General features: G+C 35.5%; 3 protein-coding genes across 3 annotated transcripts; 2 read left to right on the top strand and 1 right to left on the bottom strand.

The window, feature by feature from the left end:
* The first annotated feature begins 397 nt into the window (after positions 1–397).
* On the top strand, positions 398–2,974 carry LOC113742093 (protein NRT1/ PTR FAMILY 2.11). The gene is made up of 4 exons (XM_027269797.2): positions 398–828; positions 902–1,119; positions 1,286–1,842; positions 2,000–2,974. Exons 1-4 carry the CDS (start codon positions 714–716, stop codon positions 2,904–2,906), a joined length of 1,797 nt encoding a protein of 598 aa, XP_027125598.1. The 5' UTR covers positions 398–713; the 3' UTR covers positions 2,907–2,974.
* A 49-nt stretch (positions 2,975–3,023) lies between these two features.
* Positions 3,024–5,848, bottom strand: LOC113741128 (protein NRT1/ PTR FAMILY 2.8-like). Its single transcript, XM_027268608.2, has 3 exons — positions 5,740–5,848; positions 5,028–5,245; positions 3,024–4,800 (listed from the first exon to the last, which is right to left on the bottom strand). The coding sequence occupies exons 1-3, from the start codon at positions 5,846–5,848 to the stop codon at positions 3,355–3,357; spliced, it is 1,773 nt and encodes a 590-aa protein (XP_027124409.1). The 3' UTR covers positions 3,024–3,354.
* Positions 5,849–11,802: 5,954 nt separating this feature from the next.
* On the top strand, positions 11,803–15,970 carry LOC113741408 (uncharacterized). Its single transcript, XM_072048028.1, has 3 exons — positions 11,803–12,146; positions 15,175–15,247; positions 15,331–15,970. Exons 2-3 carry the CDS (start codon positions 15,239–15,241, stop codon positions 15,778–15,780), a joined length of 459 nt encoding a protein of 152 aa, XP_071904129.1. The 5' UTR covers positions 11,803–12,146; positions 15,175–15,238; the 3' UTR covers positions 15,781–15,970.
* The last annotated feature ends 358 nt before the right edge of the window (positions 15,971–16,328 follow it).

The raw sequence follows: 16,328 nt of genomic DNA, 5'->3' as shown, positions 1-16,328 counted from the left end.
AATACCAGATTTATTTTTTACTATGTGACCTTAGAGTACCAAGTAGACAAACTCTAAAGGAAAATATTATTTTGTAATCTGAAAACATGTTAAATAAACTTTTATCATTTGTTTGTACTTTAAAAAAGTAGATTGCTTACGGTTACGACTACTATATTTTTGTCCCTTTTAAAAAAAAGTACATCTTCATACTTTTTCTCCTTATTTTTAACATTTGATTATTATGCGTACAATTTTAAAAAAAAAAAAAAAGCAAGGCAATGAAGGACATTGTTAGAAAGAAATTATGTTCTCTTTCCCAAGATGAGTATTTTATTCATCTAATTTGAATTGGGTTGAGGATGTTGCAAAAATTTGAGAATAGGATGAGCAAGTGATATTTTTATAACTTCAAGGGCGCTACGCGAAACTATTAGAAACCTTAAGAGAGGTTTCTGAAATTATCCCTCTATGAAACCTTCTTAATGAGTAAGGGTAATTACACTGGCTCCAGATTTGTCATTTTGTAACTTGTTGAACCTGAAGCAGGGTACGGAGAGATGTTTACAAGTATCAAAACTGTTAGAGAGATTCAAAGAATATATAGAACTCTCTCTATATATATTGCTTCAAAATCTATTAGACATCATAAATCCATAGCAACACAAGCAAAAAGTAAGGTCATCCCATTAGTACAATAAAAATAGCAAAAAGAGGCAGAAGAGCAGGGAACAATGGGACTGAGTTCTACTACAGATGACAGTACCGACTTGAAATTGGATGAAACATCTCTCGAAGTTAGTCATGAAATCAAGTACAAAGGGGTCAAAGTCATGCCTTTTATTATAGGTAATGATTTTAAACATGCATTTCTGTAGAAGTTTATAATCTTTGGGAGAAATTAAAAGTAAAATTCTGGCAGGGAATGAAATGTTTGATAAGCTGGGAGGATTTGGAATCGGAGCAAATCTGTTGGTGTATCTGACCACTGTCTTCAACATGAAGCGCATTACTGCAACCAATCTCCTCAATATCTTCAGTGGTACCGGCAATTTGGGAACCTTGGTCGGAGCATTCTTGTCCGATACTTATTTTGGTCGATACAAGACTCTCGCCTTCGCTTCTATATGCTATTTCTTGGTAATGTAGCATAAACAATTTAATGTTTCCAGGCTGATGTTTCTCTTTATGAGAAACTGAAGTAATATAATCCTTGTCCTCTTGAATTATATAGAAAGAAGAATATAGGAGTCGAATTCCGAGCATATTTGTTTGATCTTTAGCTTCTGGTATGCATGAATTACAGGGAATGCTGGTGCTAACACTAACAGCATTGATCCCTAATCTGCATCCGCCTTCCTGCCAAAAAGGAAGCAGCAAATGCGCCGAAGCAACATCAGGCCAACTTACTATTTTATTAAGTGGATTTGGATTGCTGATAATAGGAGCTGGTGGCGTGCGACCATGTAACATTCCTTTTGGAGCAGATCAATTCAATCCCAATACCGAATCAGGGAGAAAGGGAATCAACAGTTTTTTCAGTTGGTATTATTTCACCACCACATTTGCTGTGATGGTATCATTCACAGTCTTGGTCTACGTCCAAAACAGTGTCAACTGGGCTCTGGGGTTTGCGATTCCTACATTTCTCATGTTTATATCATGCCTTTTCTTCTTCGTGGGCACAAGAATGTATGTGATGATAACGCCACAAGGCAGTCCCTTGACAAGTATGGCTCAGGTGATGGTGGCTGCAATTAAAAAGAGGCATATGCATTTACCAGATCATCCATGGGATTCTCTATTTGCTTACATTTCCTCCAATTCAATTAACTCGAAGCTTCCTTACACAGATCAGTTCAGGTAATAATTGATGTCCAGACATCGAAGTTTGAATCAATCAACTCAAAGCTTCCTTGTACAGAACCCTCAAAACGTTTCATTTATTTACGAAAAATTGTTAATTGTCATTTCTTGTCACTCTTAGTTTCCACTACTAAGACAAGAGGAATTGATTCAGGTTCCTCACTAAAGCAGCAATCATAACTCCAGAAGACCGTATGAACCTAGATGGCTCAGCTTCCAATCCATGGAGACTTTGCAGCATCCAGCAGGTGGAAGAATTGAAATGTGTGGTTAGAATAATTCCTATATGGTTTGCAGGTGCTATGTACTTTGTGGCTCTGAAGCAGATACATACCTACGTAGTTTTCCAGGCCATCCAATCTGATAGACGAATAGGAATTGGAAACGTTAAAATCCCGCCAGCATCTTTCATAATCTTTTCCTTGCTAGGCTTTTCAATATGCACAGCTATCTATGATACAGTCATGGTTCCGCTACTTCGAAGGATCACCAACAGAGAAGAAGGCATCACAGTCCTGAAAAAGATTGGTGTTGGCATGGTTATTGCTCCAATCGCTTTGATACTATCTGGAGTAGTGGAATACAAGAGGAGAACAATGGCTCTTTCTATGCCATTCGTAGGAACAGCACCAAGCGAAGGTGGCATTTCTCCGATGAATGCTCGTTGGTTGATTCCTCAGTTGGCATTAATTGGGGTTTCAGAATCATTTGCCATTATTGGTCAAGTTGCATTTTTCTACAAAGAGTTCCCTGAGAGCATGAGAAGTTTTGGAGGGTCGTTCTTGTCTTGTGGTGCTGCAATGACTGATTATATGGGCAGCTCCTTGATTTCGGTCATCAATAGGGTAACCAGAGACGCATCAGGACGTAGTTGGTTGGATCAAGACCTCAACAAGGGAAGATTGGATTATTTTTATTACCTGGTTGCTGCTTTGGGGATCATAAACCTAGGATATTTTCTCGTTTGTGCAAAGTGGTACAAGTACATAGGAACACAGGGCAAGGACATCCCAGTTGCTGCTCCCATGGATGAAATAAATTCAAAACACCATCCTGTTTGATTAAACTCGTGTACATTTAATTGGTGTTAAGATGATCTTATCAATCTAGCTCATTATCTTTACCAGTCTATGCGCATGTCTACATCTATCTTGGTATCAGTTTGACACATCTGCTGCCTTTTGATGTCATCTTGCCTTTGGTTTTTTGTACATGTTCTAGGCATGCTCCTACAGTCACAAACTCTTTATTCCTTCTGATAACAAAGATCTTCCTTTCAACCTCAATCCAAAAAAGAATCATTTCTTAGTATTAATAGTGCCAAGGAACGATGAAGAGCAAAGCATTTTCCTGCGTGTAAAAGAAGAAAGCACTACGACGAACAAAATTTCCAAGGTCTAATCCTATACTCAATATCAGATGCTCGCTCTGATTGAAATCAAACTAAACTGTGTCTGCTGGTTAAGGACGATGTGTTTGCAATCCTTTTTCTTCATCCTTTGTGTCCCATCAAGTAGAAAATTTTCTAGATTGGGAAATTGAGTGGTTGTCCAGCTGCAGATCCCCCCCAGTGGTTATAGCTTTCTTGCTAGATACATAATTGCCGGCAAAGAAGGTGAAGTATACAAAATTGATTACTCCTAGAGATGCAATGATGAAATAGTAGTAGTCCAGCCTGTTCTTGTTAAGATCATGATCTCCCAACCATGGCTGTCTCCCATTTTTTCCAGTTGCAACGTGAATAATATTGACAATAAGAGAACTTAAGTAGCTGCCAATTGACAAACTTAAGAAAAACACAGCACCTGCAATACTTCTCATGCTCTCAGGCATCTGGACAGTAAAAAATTCCATTATAGCAACAGCTGCAAAAGCTTCTGTCAAGCCTGATAGAACAAACTGAGGCAGGAGAAATCCGATACTAAGAGGAGAAACATGAGATCCGTGTTTTAAAGCCGATTCTCGCCTCTTTTTTTCAATGATACCAGCCACAACCATGCACAAAATTGACATCACAATGCCAGTTCTAATTTTTTCTTTCAGTGTTATTCTTGCGTCCCTTTTCATGATTTTCCTTGACGTCGGGAGATAGAGGCGTTGGTATATGAATATCCAAAAGGATAGAGCTATCATTGACGTGTTTCCCATCCAAGCCGGTGGAACTTTGAAATGAGGTCCAAGAAATTGATTCATCTGAATTCCCTGAAGGTTCCCAAACGTATTCTGCTGGTCCATGACTACAAAACAACCAATAGCGGAGCACCATACTGGCACGATACCAACCAAGCATTTTAACTGTTCCACTTGTTGCACGCTACATAATCTCCAACTATCTGTGGGCTGACCTTGACAATCCAGTTCACTTGAGTCAAGGATTACAGCAGCCTTATTTAGGCAGTTGAATCTGTCAGTCAGCATCAGTTTAGTTGGCTCCAGCTCTTCATCTGTTGCAGGACTATAGAAGGTATGATCACTACTTTGTCTCAGGTTTACCTTTCTTTTCTTGATCGATGCACTGATCACCTTAGCCATGTCTATAAAAATACTCCCCTGAGGCTTCCTGATTATGTAGGTTTTGCGACCAATCAAAAAAATGATTATCGAACAAGCTAGGCAAACTGTTGGAATAGCAAATCCTATTGCCCAGCTAATGTTAGTCTGAACATAGACAACTCCAGTGAGTGCTATCATGAGTGCAATGGTAAATGAGAAGTACCACCAATTGAAAAAGCTTTCCAGACGTGCTTTTCCCTTTTCTGTCCTTGTGTCAAATTGATCAGCCCCAAAGGCAATGTTACAGGGCCTAATGCCCCCTGCACCTATAGCCAACAGACCAAGGCCTAAAAGAAGCACCAGAATCTGCCATCCCTGAGGCTTTTCGCATGCAGATGGCTCATGGCAGGCTGGTGGCCTCAGTTCAGGTATGGCTGCAGTCAAAGCTGTTGTGCCCATGCCCTGTTTCAAGAAAATTGAGTGGTCATATTTTTTGGATACAAGATTTTTCAAAAATATCATGTACAATTTCACACAAATTCAAGAAATATCTTGAACTACATTTGCTCAAAGTGAACAAAGAAATGAAGATTAGGTACCAGTCTAGTCCTAATTATACCACAAGTGCAGAAAATGTGGGTACTTCTTTTGGGAAAAATCAAAATGGGATTGAAGGAGATCAATTATACCACAAGAGAGGATATGGAGCCAAAGAGAAGAGTAAGGAATCTGCCCAAATAGGCATCTGAGACAATAGCCCCGGCTATTGACAAGACATTGGAAGAGCCCGTCCAAATAGTAACCACATTAACAAGAAATATGCCACCCAAATTGTACTTTGTTCGCAAGTACACTGTTAAATTGGCTATCAAGCTCATGGATGCCAACTTCTCAAATGATTCATTACCTTGCAAAAGAACAAAAGAGAGCCAAGAATGAGCAAATCAATCCATCACATTTATTCAATCTCAATAATCAAATATATATGTAATAGAGGCCTTTTGTTAGAATGAATAAATTGATTATTAATCTATTAGGGAAGCGAGAGGGGCAGTCACCTGTCTAGCTATATTCTTGCAATACTCAGAAACTCCCTCCTTTCGCCCTCCTCTCCAAAAAAAAAAAAAGGAACAACTACAATGCTAGTAATTTCTCAACATGCAAATACTGCCTGTGCATCTTGCCTCATGCTCTCAAGTCCTAGCTCTACCACTAAACACAAATAACAACCCAACTCAACTCCAACTATTCTTGATTTTTTGAATATAAGATAGACTAAAAAACAGAGAGAGAGGCATCCCGAAGGCATTAAAGAATGTCTTGTTGAATATATATTTGCATGCATTATGTATCCTTCAAAACGCGGATATGACTATGATTTGCCAAATTGGCATTCATTACCAAGAATGTACGCAATGGCTCTCCAGCCTCCTGCTTTTCTCGAAGTGGAAGGAGGAACAGAATCTTCATGATGGGTTGAAGGAGAATGGCTAGTAGAATTCAAAGCCATTTGATTCCCCTCCTCTCTTGCTATGTGAATGTCTTTCTTGTTTCTTTCTAAATGAGCTGGTGAAAGACAATAAACCCCATTTTTTTTTTTCACTGCATGACTTGTTAAAACATGAACCTCCGAAAATTGTGTCAGTTCTGGTGAGAAAGACAAAGCTACTCAAGACTGAATGACCCGAATTAGTAAAATGACAGCTAAACAAAGGATCTGAAATTTTTAGGAAATTTGTTTCTAAGCTTTATAGTTCTCAACTCTGATGTATCAAGATGATACCGAATATTCTACTATTTCCAACTGCTTTGGTCCAAAAGGGCTTAATATCAGGATTCAGTAGCCCTAGAAGCCGTTGTAGTTCATATATTTTTTCTTGTAAAGCACTGGTAGCCCTTGTAGTTCGGCACCACTAAAATCTAATTATACACACATTTAAACATGTGATGTAAACACATAAAAGCGTTATTTTAGCCCCCGCATATATAAGTACCTTTTGTGGTTTTCACTTTTATGATCAGTTGTTATATTAGCACATATTCATTCACATTGTTGAGGGATGCGAATAAACTGCAAATTTGTTTCCGATAAGCATTTTGGAAGAAGTCCAGACAAAATGGTCATATGCCAAGTGTTACTAATGGTCCTAGGGGGATTCCCGTTTCCCCCTTTTTCATTTGATAGTACTTTTCTACTATTCAGTCTCTTGTGGAGAGAAAACTACGAAGATTTAGCCGTTTATTAATTGTTGTTATCTTTTGGACTCGTTTGCTTACATGTTGAAGTTGATTAAAAGTTGAATTAATTACGTACCAAACAAAATTTGGCCAATCAGTTCAGTATTGCCCTTCGTAGTTTTGTACGTAGACTAATCAGTGCTCCATTCAGCTAGTGTGTCTAGCTTGATTGAGCATGTATCTTGACTAGTACATAGAGATTTATTTATCCATTTGTACCTTAAACAACATTCTTCTTGCTACATGCAAAAGCTTACCGACATGTACGGATAGATATTGATGCTGTGTTTCGTTAATTAATTTTTTAGACTTGATATTGACGGATGTTGTACAATTCTTGTTACAATTTTTGAATCAAAGACAACCAATTTCTCAACCTATTTTATGCAAGTATTGACTGTAACAAACAGAATCAATTTCTCAACCTATTGGAAGATCTAGATTTGGGAGCTCTTCACAACTGGATCGACCTATACTCTTCTATATAGATACATTTTATCTGTATACACTCCGAAGCTAGTATGATCTGTCTTCTTGCTGATTTACTTGGTCGAATAATCTGACAAGCATCTTTGCTAGTACTTGTCCTTTCATTTGAGGTTTTCATATATAAGGAGAACATCCAAAGCCCCATTACTTACACATCAATTAAGGTTAACAAAGGAAGAAAACAAAACTTTAGTGGAACATGGAAATAACTATAGATATTGGTATAGTGTCACTTTTGTGGTGGTGGAATGATATTTTCTATGCCCTACCAACAAGTTTCCGGTGTTCCGGTAGTGGCACCAAGCTTCCTCCTGGATCCATGGGGCTTCCTTTCCTTGGAGAAATGCTTCATTTTCTCTATTATTTCAAAGTTCTTCTCCGCCTTGATGACTATATTAATGCGAAACGAAAGAAGTAAGATATATCTTTTTTTTTCCATTCATTCCGTTTGTTTTTAGTACGACATTTTTGCAACTGATCCTATATTAGGGGGAGGAGGAGAAAGACGGGGATGGAGCCAACTAAATTATTGAGAACTCGAAGGAAGCTAAACTACTTCCTGAAAATGTTTCAGGGAATCCTGAATGAGAAATGCAAGTGAGGGGGTTATACCAAAGTGCATAACTAGACATGCCCTTATGAATTACATGTTTTTTCAGTTGCTAAGTCATCCAGCAAATTAAAGCCACTGGAATTTCACTATGATATATCTATACTAACTTTTTTCTTTTCTTTTTTTGTTGGGTAAGTAAATATATTCATTAACTTACTAAGCTAAAATCTGATTCCAGGATTTCGCTTATGAACATGAGACTTCACCAGACGAGTGATTACTACAAATCCAACATGTTTTGAAGATGGCAAACCAACAAAAAAATAATAATAATAAAGTGTGGTGATAAGTGAAGTTAATTAGGTTGAGGCCTTAGGATTAGAGGTTTTGGATTCAAATCCCCTTATCTCCTCTCCACTTCTTAAGTTCCACCACTTCTCTACTGGAAATTTTTTTTTTAAAAAAAAAAATAAGTTGATCAATTTAATTTTGTTTTGGCATGCAAACTAGTAGAAATTAGATTTTTAAACTACACAACATCGATTAAGCTATTGGTGGTTTCCTGTGGGTTTAAGTTTAGGATTTACAAAAGTCAAACTGTCATAATTGACAAAAAAGATTAAGCTATTGGAATTTTTAATTTGTTACATCTTTGACTAGAAAATCATCGGACAACTAAAAGGTACATATTGTTTTGCAATGGATAATCTGTCAGGTACGGTGACCAAATAGGAAAGTACAGAACACATCTTTCCGGTAAACCATCCATCATTGCTTGTTCTCCTGCAGCTAGCTAATTTGCAGTCCAATCAGATGAAAACTTTGGCTTGATCTGGCCTGCTGTTGAAATTGTGGGCGCCAATGCCCTCGTAGCAGTAGAAGGACCATCACACGCTAGAGTCAGAAGCCTTGTAATTAAGGTCATCAATCAACCTGATGCTCTTCGCAGGATTGCTGCAATGGTTCAGACTCGTGTAGTCGCTGCCCTATAATTATGGGCACAAAAGGGCAGAATTGTGGCATATAATGAAGCTAAAAAGGTTGCCTAAAAGTTTAATGCAAAGATTGCCAAGAATTCACGTATATAAAACACTGAATATATTATCTAGACCTCTGGTGTTTTGTCTTTCATTTTTTGCCTGCAGGTCACCTTTGAGAACATCGGTAAATATTTTGTGGGCTTTCAGCCAGGTGAGGTGCCCATTTGGAAACCCTTGATAAGCCATTTGAGGGGATGGTAAAACAGGGGCGGATCTATGGTGTGGGCACGGGCCTCCACTGTGCCTTTAAATTTCTAGAGTACCCATAGAATTTTAATATAATTTTAAGTGTGTCCCTGGAGTTTTGTGCATCCATTAGTTTATATGTTTCTAAAGTTGGCTTTGATTTTGTCTGTTGCTATAACTACCGTAGAAAGGGCTTTTTCAGTTATGAATATAGTGAAGAATCGGTTACGAAATAAAATGGGAGATACTTGAATGAATGTTTAGTTATTTACATTGAAAAAAATATATTTCGTGAAATTCAAAATAAAAAAAAAACCGTTATCAAAATATGAAAACTCGCCATGAGCAATTGTAAATGGTTTAGTTTGTTTTTTGAAATAAAATTATTATTACATTAATAATTTTGAGTTTGTCTTTTTATATATTTCATGGAATATATGCATCATTTGTACTTGTTCGTGAATATTTTTTTGTTTAAAAAACTAGAAAAAGAGTAGGTAAAAAATCTTAGAATTACTTTTGCCCCTATTGAGAATTTTTTCTATCTCCGCCAGTGTGGTAAAAGGATTAAGCAGTCAGATTATCAATTTTCCAGGGTCAGCTTGTGTAGTTTTCTTGTTTGTTCTTATACATGCTAACAATGACTGTTAATCCAATATGCAGTATGCGCTGCTCTTTTAAGAGAGTTAATACCACTGGCGGAACTAGAGGTTAAGAATAAGGTTTTAGGCGCAAGATTAGGAAGGATGTGCTTTTAAGAAAATACTCTTGTATATTTTAGAAAATTTGTGGGGCAAATTCTAATATTGAGATGAAACATTTTAAGGAAATGTTGAAGGATTTATAAAATTTGCGGCAATAAAATCTAATTTCTACTAGGGTATAAATGAAAATTACTATAATTTTTAAGGGCCACAAATGGATTTTTGAAATCTTGGGGGGCAGCAGCCCCTCCCCGCCCCCATTAGAACAGCCGATGGTTAATACCACTAACAGCTTTATGTATTACACATAAAAGAGGATATTGTTAACTCTTGACAATTCAGTATTTAAATTCCTTTTCGTCTTGCCAGTTTAATTAGTCCAATTTGCAGTTTAATCATTGTAAATTCTTGATACCATTTGCGTTGTAATAGTGTCGGAAGAAAGCCGTAGCGATTTTCAAGGAGGAGATGAAAAAGCGCAAGGATGGATGGAATGAGGCAAAACCAAGAAACGATTTAATGGATTATGTGGGCTGTGTATTTTATAGCCAAATATACCCCAATGTTTTGAAAAAGCTTGAGGTATATTCATATCCAAATCTTACTTAATTCCTTGTGGAACAGTCGGAATTGTCTGATAGTACCCTGAAAACCCATTGAAATGCAGGAAAAGCACAAATTTATCACCAAAAATGGAGATATGATCACTAGTGATGGCATCCAAAAAATGAAATGTACAACCAAGGTAATATATCAAAAGATTGAACGGAATGTATAAAGTTTCAGAAATTCATTCCCTTCCATATCAACTTTGCTGATCATATATATAGGATTATTGGTGCATTTGAGCAGGTTGTGGTAGAAGCAAATAATAAGATTAGCCAATATTGCTATAATTCTGTTCCGGACAGCACGAAAAGAAGTTGATTACAAAGGTACTATAAATCTTCCTCAGTTGACTGTCGTGATCCGTTAGGTATATACATAGGGATTCAAATAAAGAAAAAAAATTATTTTCCGTTTAAGGCTTTCATTACGCATGCATATAAGTATGAAAAAGAGCCGGAGAACTTTTGATATTTTAGTTGACTCCGTTATAAAATATAAAATTCATCGTTTTGACATTCTAGTCCAAACTATAAAGGGATATGTATAACTTTCCAAACCATGCGAACATAATTCCTTTGTCGTTAATATGGAGCCAAAGTGTGTGATGTTTGCTTGAATTTTTTGACTACTTATAAAGAAGCAAATTTTAGATGTAGAAGACTGTTTATGCAGCAAATTTAACTAATGATTGATATAAGTGCATTTCTCAGTGCTGTGATCAATATTAGTGGCTTTGTGATGGTTTGGCAAGTAGAAATATATTGTTCATTTTTTATGACGTACTTCTTGTTATTTTGCTGATTGCTGTCAATAGGGGTGTGCATCGAATTCGAATTTGGTAATTCGAAAGTTTGAATTCAGAATTTTTCGAAATTTTGGCATAAGAATTACCGATCGATTTCAATTTCGAATTCACCAATTCCGATTTCGATTTCGATTCCGAATTCAATTGGGAATTCGGAAACCTTTTTTCCCTTTTTTTTCTTTTTTGTTAGATGTATTGTTATATAATATAAAATTTATATTGCATATATTATAAAAAATATTATTATTATATATAAATATATATTAATATACATATTATAAAATGAAATTGAAATAAAAATTATTATTATTATATATAAATAAATAAATATTAATATATATATGTTATAAAACGAAATTCGAAATCAAAAATATCCGATTTCAAAAACTCCATTGCCGAATTCGAACCAAATTCACATAATTCGAAATCGAAAATTTTGATTTCAGTGCCAAATTCCGAATTACCGATTTCAAAAATTTCGAATTTAATTCGAATTCGATCGTTAAATCGGAATTTTTTGATTTTGCACCCCCCTAACTGTCAAGAGAGGATATATCAGTATTGTGTTTTGAGTTTTTTTTTTTTATGAGCATGAAATTTGGTTGCATGCCTTTATTTTCTTCTAGGTGGTTTGTGACTTGTAATATTACAAGGGTAAAAAATATAAAACTTTTTATTGACACTACTAAACATGTCACGTAAGAGGGGATAAAACTAGGTCATTTAGCAACCTTTTGTGACTACCACCCCCATTCAAGTCATAAAAATTCAGATATATTTATTTTCTTTGGTAAATCAAAAAAGAAATATATATCCAACAATAGAATAGCGAAATAGAAATTAAGAATCCGGGGAAACCAAAAAATAGAAATAACGCATGAAACTCTGGTGATAAAATAGAAAGCGTATAGGAAGCATTTCTTCTTCCCTCTTTCAATGTCTCATTTTCGGTTTTATCTTTTCCTCTCCGTCCGTGTCAATGGCCGTATCAACCTTTTTCAATCTCTCTCTTTTTCCTCTTAGCATTTTCCAATTTTCCCTCCGTATCAAGCTCTGAGAGTTTTTCAATTTTCCTTTGACCAATTTAGCTTTGACTTCGAACTGAAACCATTGCAGTGGACACTTGGGAATTTTGTTTGCTCTGAGAATTTTCCAAAATCTGGATAAGGATCGAGATTCTTCAGGTTTTTAAGCTCATTTTTTTATCAATCCTTTTTTACTTGTTTTGCTGTTTTTTTTTCTGGAATTTTGAACTGTTTTTCTTTACATTGTATCTCACTGTAAATTTGTAAAGTAGGAATTTGTTATTTCCTCATAATTCATGATTTTGTTTTCGGATTTTTCATTTCGATGATCTTGTTTGTTTGTTTTCCTAATAAGTTGATGAAGTTTGATTTATTTTCAACAAAATTGATGCGGTGAAATTAGGCCTTCGATGCAAGTACAAGAGCTTAGGTTTAGTAGAAAAACCATGGTTGAAATTAGGTCTTGGATCATGTGTATGAAATTAGGTTTAGTACAAAATTGTTCCAAAGTTCTATTTCTTGCTATGTACTGTACAAATATTTGAATGCGATACAACGATTCTATCAGTAGTTTCTTAAAGTTAGAAATTGTCAATAGAATTGATACTACTCTATTATTTTTGTATTTAGTAGGCAATTTATCATATTGTCATTGTATTAATGGAATTTGGCACAAATTTACTTTAAATTTCAGAATTAGTAGTCTCTTATGTTCATATAGGTAAACTCATGATAGATTACTACCATATGTCTCTATGCTTGTTTGAGCAATGTATTAAGTAGTTGTGCATGAGCTATCAAATTCAGACTCCTGTGGTTATTTTTTGTTGATTAGGTGTGTACCTATGTCTTTGCTTTTACAAATTTTTTATGAAAAAAATTGAAAATTAAATCAGTGATCTCCATTCCTAATAAATCTTAGAATACAAATATGAACCGGTGATTACTAGCACTCATAAGTTGGAGTAGTAATATCAGTTACATAAGAATTAAGATACCATTTGTTCTTTATAAATGGAATTTGACTGATTGCTTGAATTTGGAAAAATATAATTTTAAGACTCAAAACATATTCAAAATGATTAACTGTTCATGCTACTGTTTTAAGATTTTAACTTAAATTTTCGTCGATTTGTTGGATTATATTTTAAAGTTTGGTCCTATATATTATTAGCCTTTTACCTTGTTTTTTTTTGGTTTGTACATATTTGCTTATATATATTTTCCTTTATGAATTCAAAACAGATTGGCTCTCCTATTATTAGCCTTGGGTTGTCTAGTATTTATGGACAACGTTTGAGTGTGACTCTGTTTATTTAGGTTATGCTATTAGATCATCAGCCTATATTCTAAGTTTCCGAAGTCTTTAGTTGCCACTGTTGCAGTTGTACTGCACTTAAGTGTGGTCTTATGGACTATGAGGTATATTTTCATAGCCAGTTGGTTTTCGTATCATAGATTGACAGTGGCTCTGTTTTGTATTGAATGTTTGTTCATATGAATACTTTGATTCTTCTCATATGTTTGATCTAATAATTCGAAAAATTGAAATCAATATTTTCTGGTAAACTTAAGGATGCTCCTTGATTACTTTAGTACTTATACAAAAATAGCCCAGAAATTAGACATTAGGATACTTTGTTTACATCTTTCTTTCTGTTAACTTGAATTCTATTATTAGTCTAGTCTTCACAAAACATTTTGGTTGGCACTCATTTGTAGTTTTTATGAAGACGTGTTTCTGCAATTTGCTAACAAGTGCTAGCTGTGCAGGATTAAAGGTGTCAATTTTGATGTTTTGTTAGGTCCATTAGCTTGAACTTGGCATTTGAATTGTTTATTTCTGTGGAATCTGACCTCTAGGGACTAGTTCATGATTATCAATGGAAATATTGTCAAACTGACTACAAACATGGAAAATTTGTGACAGTTGAATTTAGCGTGAGATATAGCATGCTGAATTTTCTATAGATGCATAATCTTCTGCACAAAAGGGTAGCTTGTAGCTTCAATTTATTGTTCAATACAGATGTGTTGCCAGCTTGTAGTATGAGTTAGTGTAAGCAGCGGTTATGGTGATCGGGTTTCTTTAGAGGGATCTAAAATGAGGGGACTTGTAGGGATCAGGGTGGTGGGGAAGGGAAATGTGTACCCATTTATGGAAATTGATGAATGCCATTTGTGTTGTCAATTTTCAATTTATGTTAGTTTTCATGAATTTGGTGTTTTTGTTTTGTGTTCTATGGTGATTTGAATCATTTCTATAAGTGGAATTTTACATATATATTTTTTTAATTGTGAAAATTTATGGTTTTCCTGCCATGTTTTTCGCTCTCTTCGAACAAGTAATATTGTTTTTGCTGCATAATGATGGTAAAAATATGGAGCCAAAGTGTGTGATGTTTGCTTGAGTTGTTTGATTACTTATTAAGAAGCAAATTTTAGATGTAGAAGACTGTTTATGCAGCAAATTTAACTAGTGGTTGATACAGGTGCATTTCTCAGTGCTATGATCAATATTAGTGATGGTTTGGCAAATTTGTGATCAATATTATGATCAATATGCAGCAAATTTGTGATGGTTTGGCAAGTAGAAATATTGTTCATTTTTTATGACATACTTGTTGATATTTTGCTGGTTGCTGTCAAGAGAGGATATATCAGTATTGAGCTTTGAGGTATTGACCACGAAATTTGGTTGCATGACATTATTCCCTTCTAGGTGGTTTGTGACTCGGGGAGACCCTGGTGTCCTGCAGTGGGAAAAATTTCCTGCAACTGCATAGGGAATTACTGCAGATAGAAGTATTCCTAGAATCATTGATGTTCTCATCATTGTGGATCTATTTTGTTCAAGTCGAAGTTACACTGAGGCTATTAGATTGTTTCTTTCCTATTTGTTATAATGTAGGAAATGCACTTATCAATGATGTTTTCGGAAGCAATTTTACTGCATTGTTGATTCTGTCCATGTGATTTGCCTCTTTGCAAATGCGAAGCAGAGCATAGCAGAGAAAGATATGAGGACGGGGATCAGTATTTTAGTGCCCTTTTCTGTAGACGAATATGTTATTATATTTGCTTATGTTATATGAAGCAAAGCATAGCGGCTGTGAAATTATATTTGCTTTAGTACTATGTTCTTCCTTTTCTCTAGTTGTTGATGGGTGTTGTGTATTGGTTGCAGGTTTTCTTTCTTTTTATCAGTTTCTAGGACTTCTGTAGCTGCAAAAAAGTAAGCTGATTATCTGATGGCAGAGGTAACCATGCAACTTTCTAGTTCGTTCTTTCTGGTTCTAAGATACATGTCATTGACATCATTAATTGTCTATTTTATTCAAAGTATGAACCGGCGTTCATAGATGATGTGTCTGTGCCTGTACCACATGAACCAGCGATCATAGATGATGTGTCTGTGCCTGTGCCTTTGGAACTTGAAGGTGTTGTCGATGATGCGGAAGCAGGTGAGACCAGAATGAACAGTTCAGGCCATGGTAGAACAAAGGGTTCGGGCCAAGCATCCAAGAAGGAAAATGAAAACGGCCAAGCCATCTTACCCTGGGTCATATTTGGGGCAATGGCACTTGGCGTGGCTGCTGCAGCTACCATCTGTGGTGCTGTAATTTTCACTAAAAAGAGTGGTGAGACTCTTGAAAGTGCTGATAAGCTCTTCAAGAGTCTCACTGCCTTGGCTAAAAAGTGGGCAGCGGCACCTCCTGCTGATGTCCACATTGACAAAGTATTTGACAAAGTATTTGTCAATGTGGACTACACGTGGTATAAGCGGGGCTAATTGGACACTACATAGTTCCATTTCTTAATGTACTGTTTACCTATGCTGCAAAACCTTTGAGGTTATATTTTTGTAGTTTTATTAAGCAGTGAAAATAGTGGATTGCTGAGATCATTGAGAAAGTTTGATATACCATTTGGTCTTCAATTCGAAGGTGCTATCTGGAATATATGATTCCTGTTTGGTTGTACTACTTTGTGAGTAGTAGATAAACATCGGAATGCCGGTGACTTAAAAAAATTGTCCTTCAATTCTTATGATTTACGTAAGACCAAATTTTTTGTTTTAAGTTTCAATTATAGCATAAAACTTTGAGGCATATTTTCAGTGCTATGACTTAATCAACAAGTAATATAAGATTATATGTGTACTATTTGAATGATTTAATAGATTGCCAAAACCATTGGCCTAAATATTTTGGAACAAAAGCTAGACGGAATGATCTAAGAAACAGAAGACTATTCCAAACTTAAAAAAGTTAAAAAAAGGAGCAAATCAGTTTGCTATAACATGAAAAAAAATATAGAACTATTTATGATTCAATTGGC

This window comes from Coffea arabica, chromosome 4e (assembly GCF_036785885.1).
Source record: "Coffea arabica cultivar ET-39 chromosome 4e, Coffea Arabica ET-39 HiFi, whole genome shotgun sequence".
Classification (NCBI taxonomy): Eukaryota; Viridiplantae; Streptophyta; class Magnoliopsida; order Gentianales; family Rubiaceae; genus Coffea; species Coffea arabica.
The sequence above is the reverse complement of the archived record's forward strand: the minus strand, read 5'-3'. Positions and strand labels throughout refer to the sequence as shown.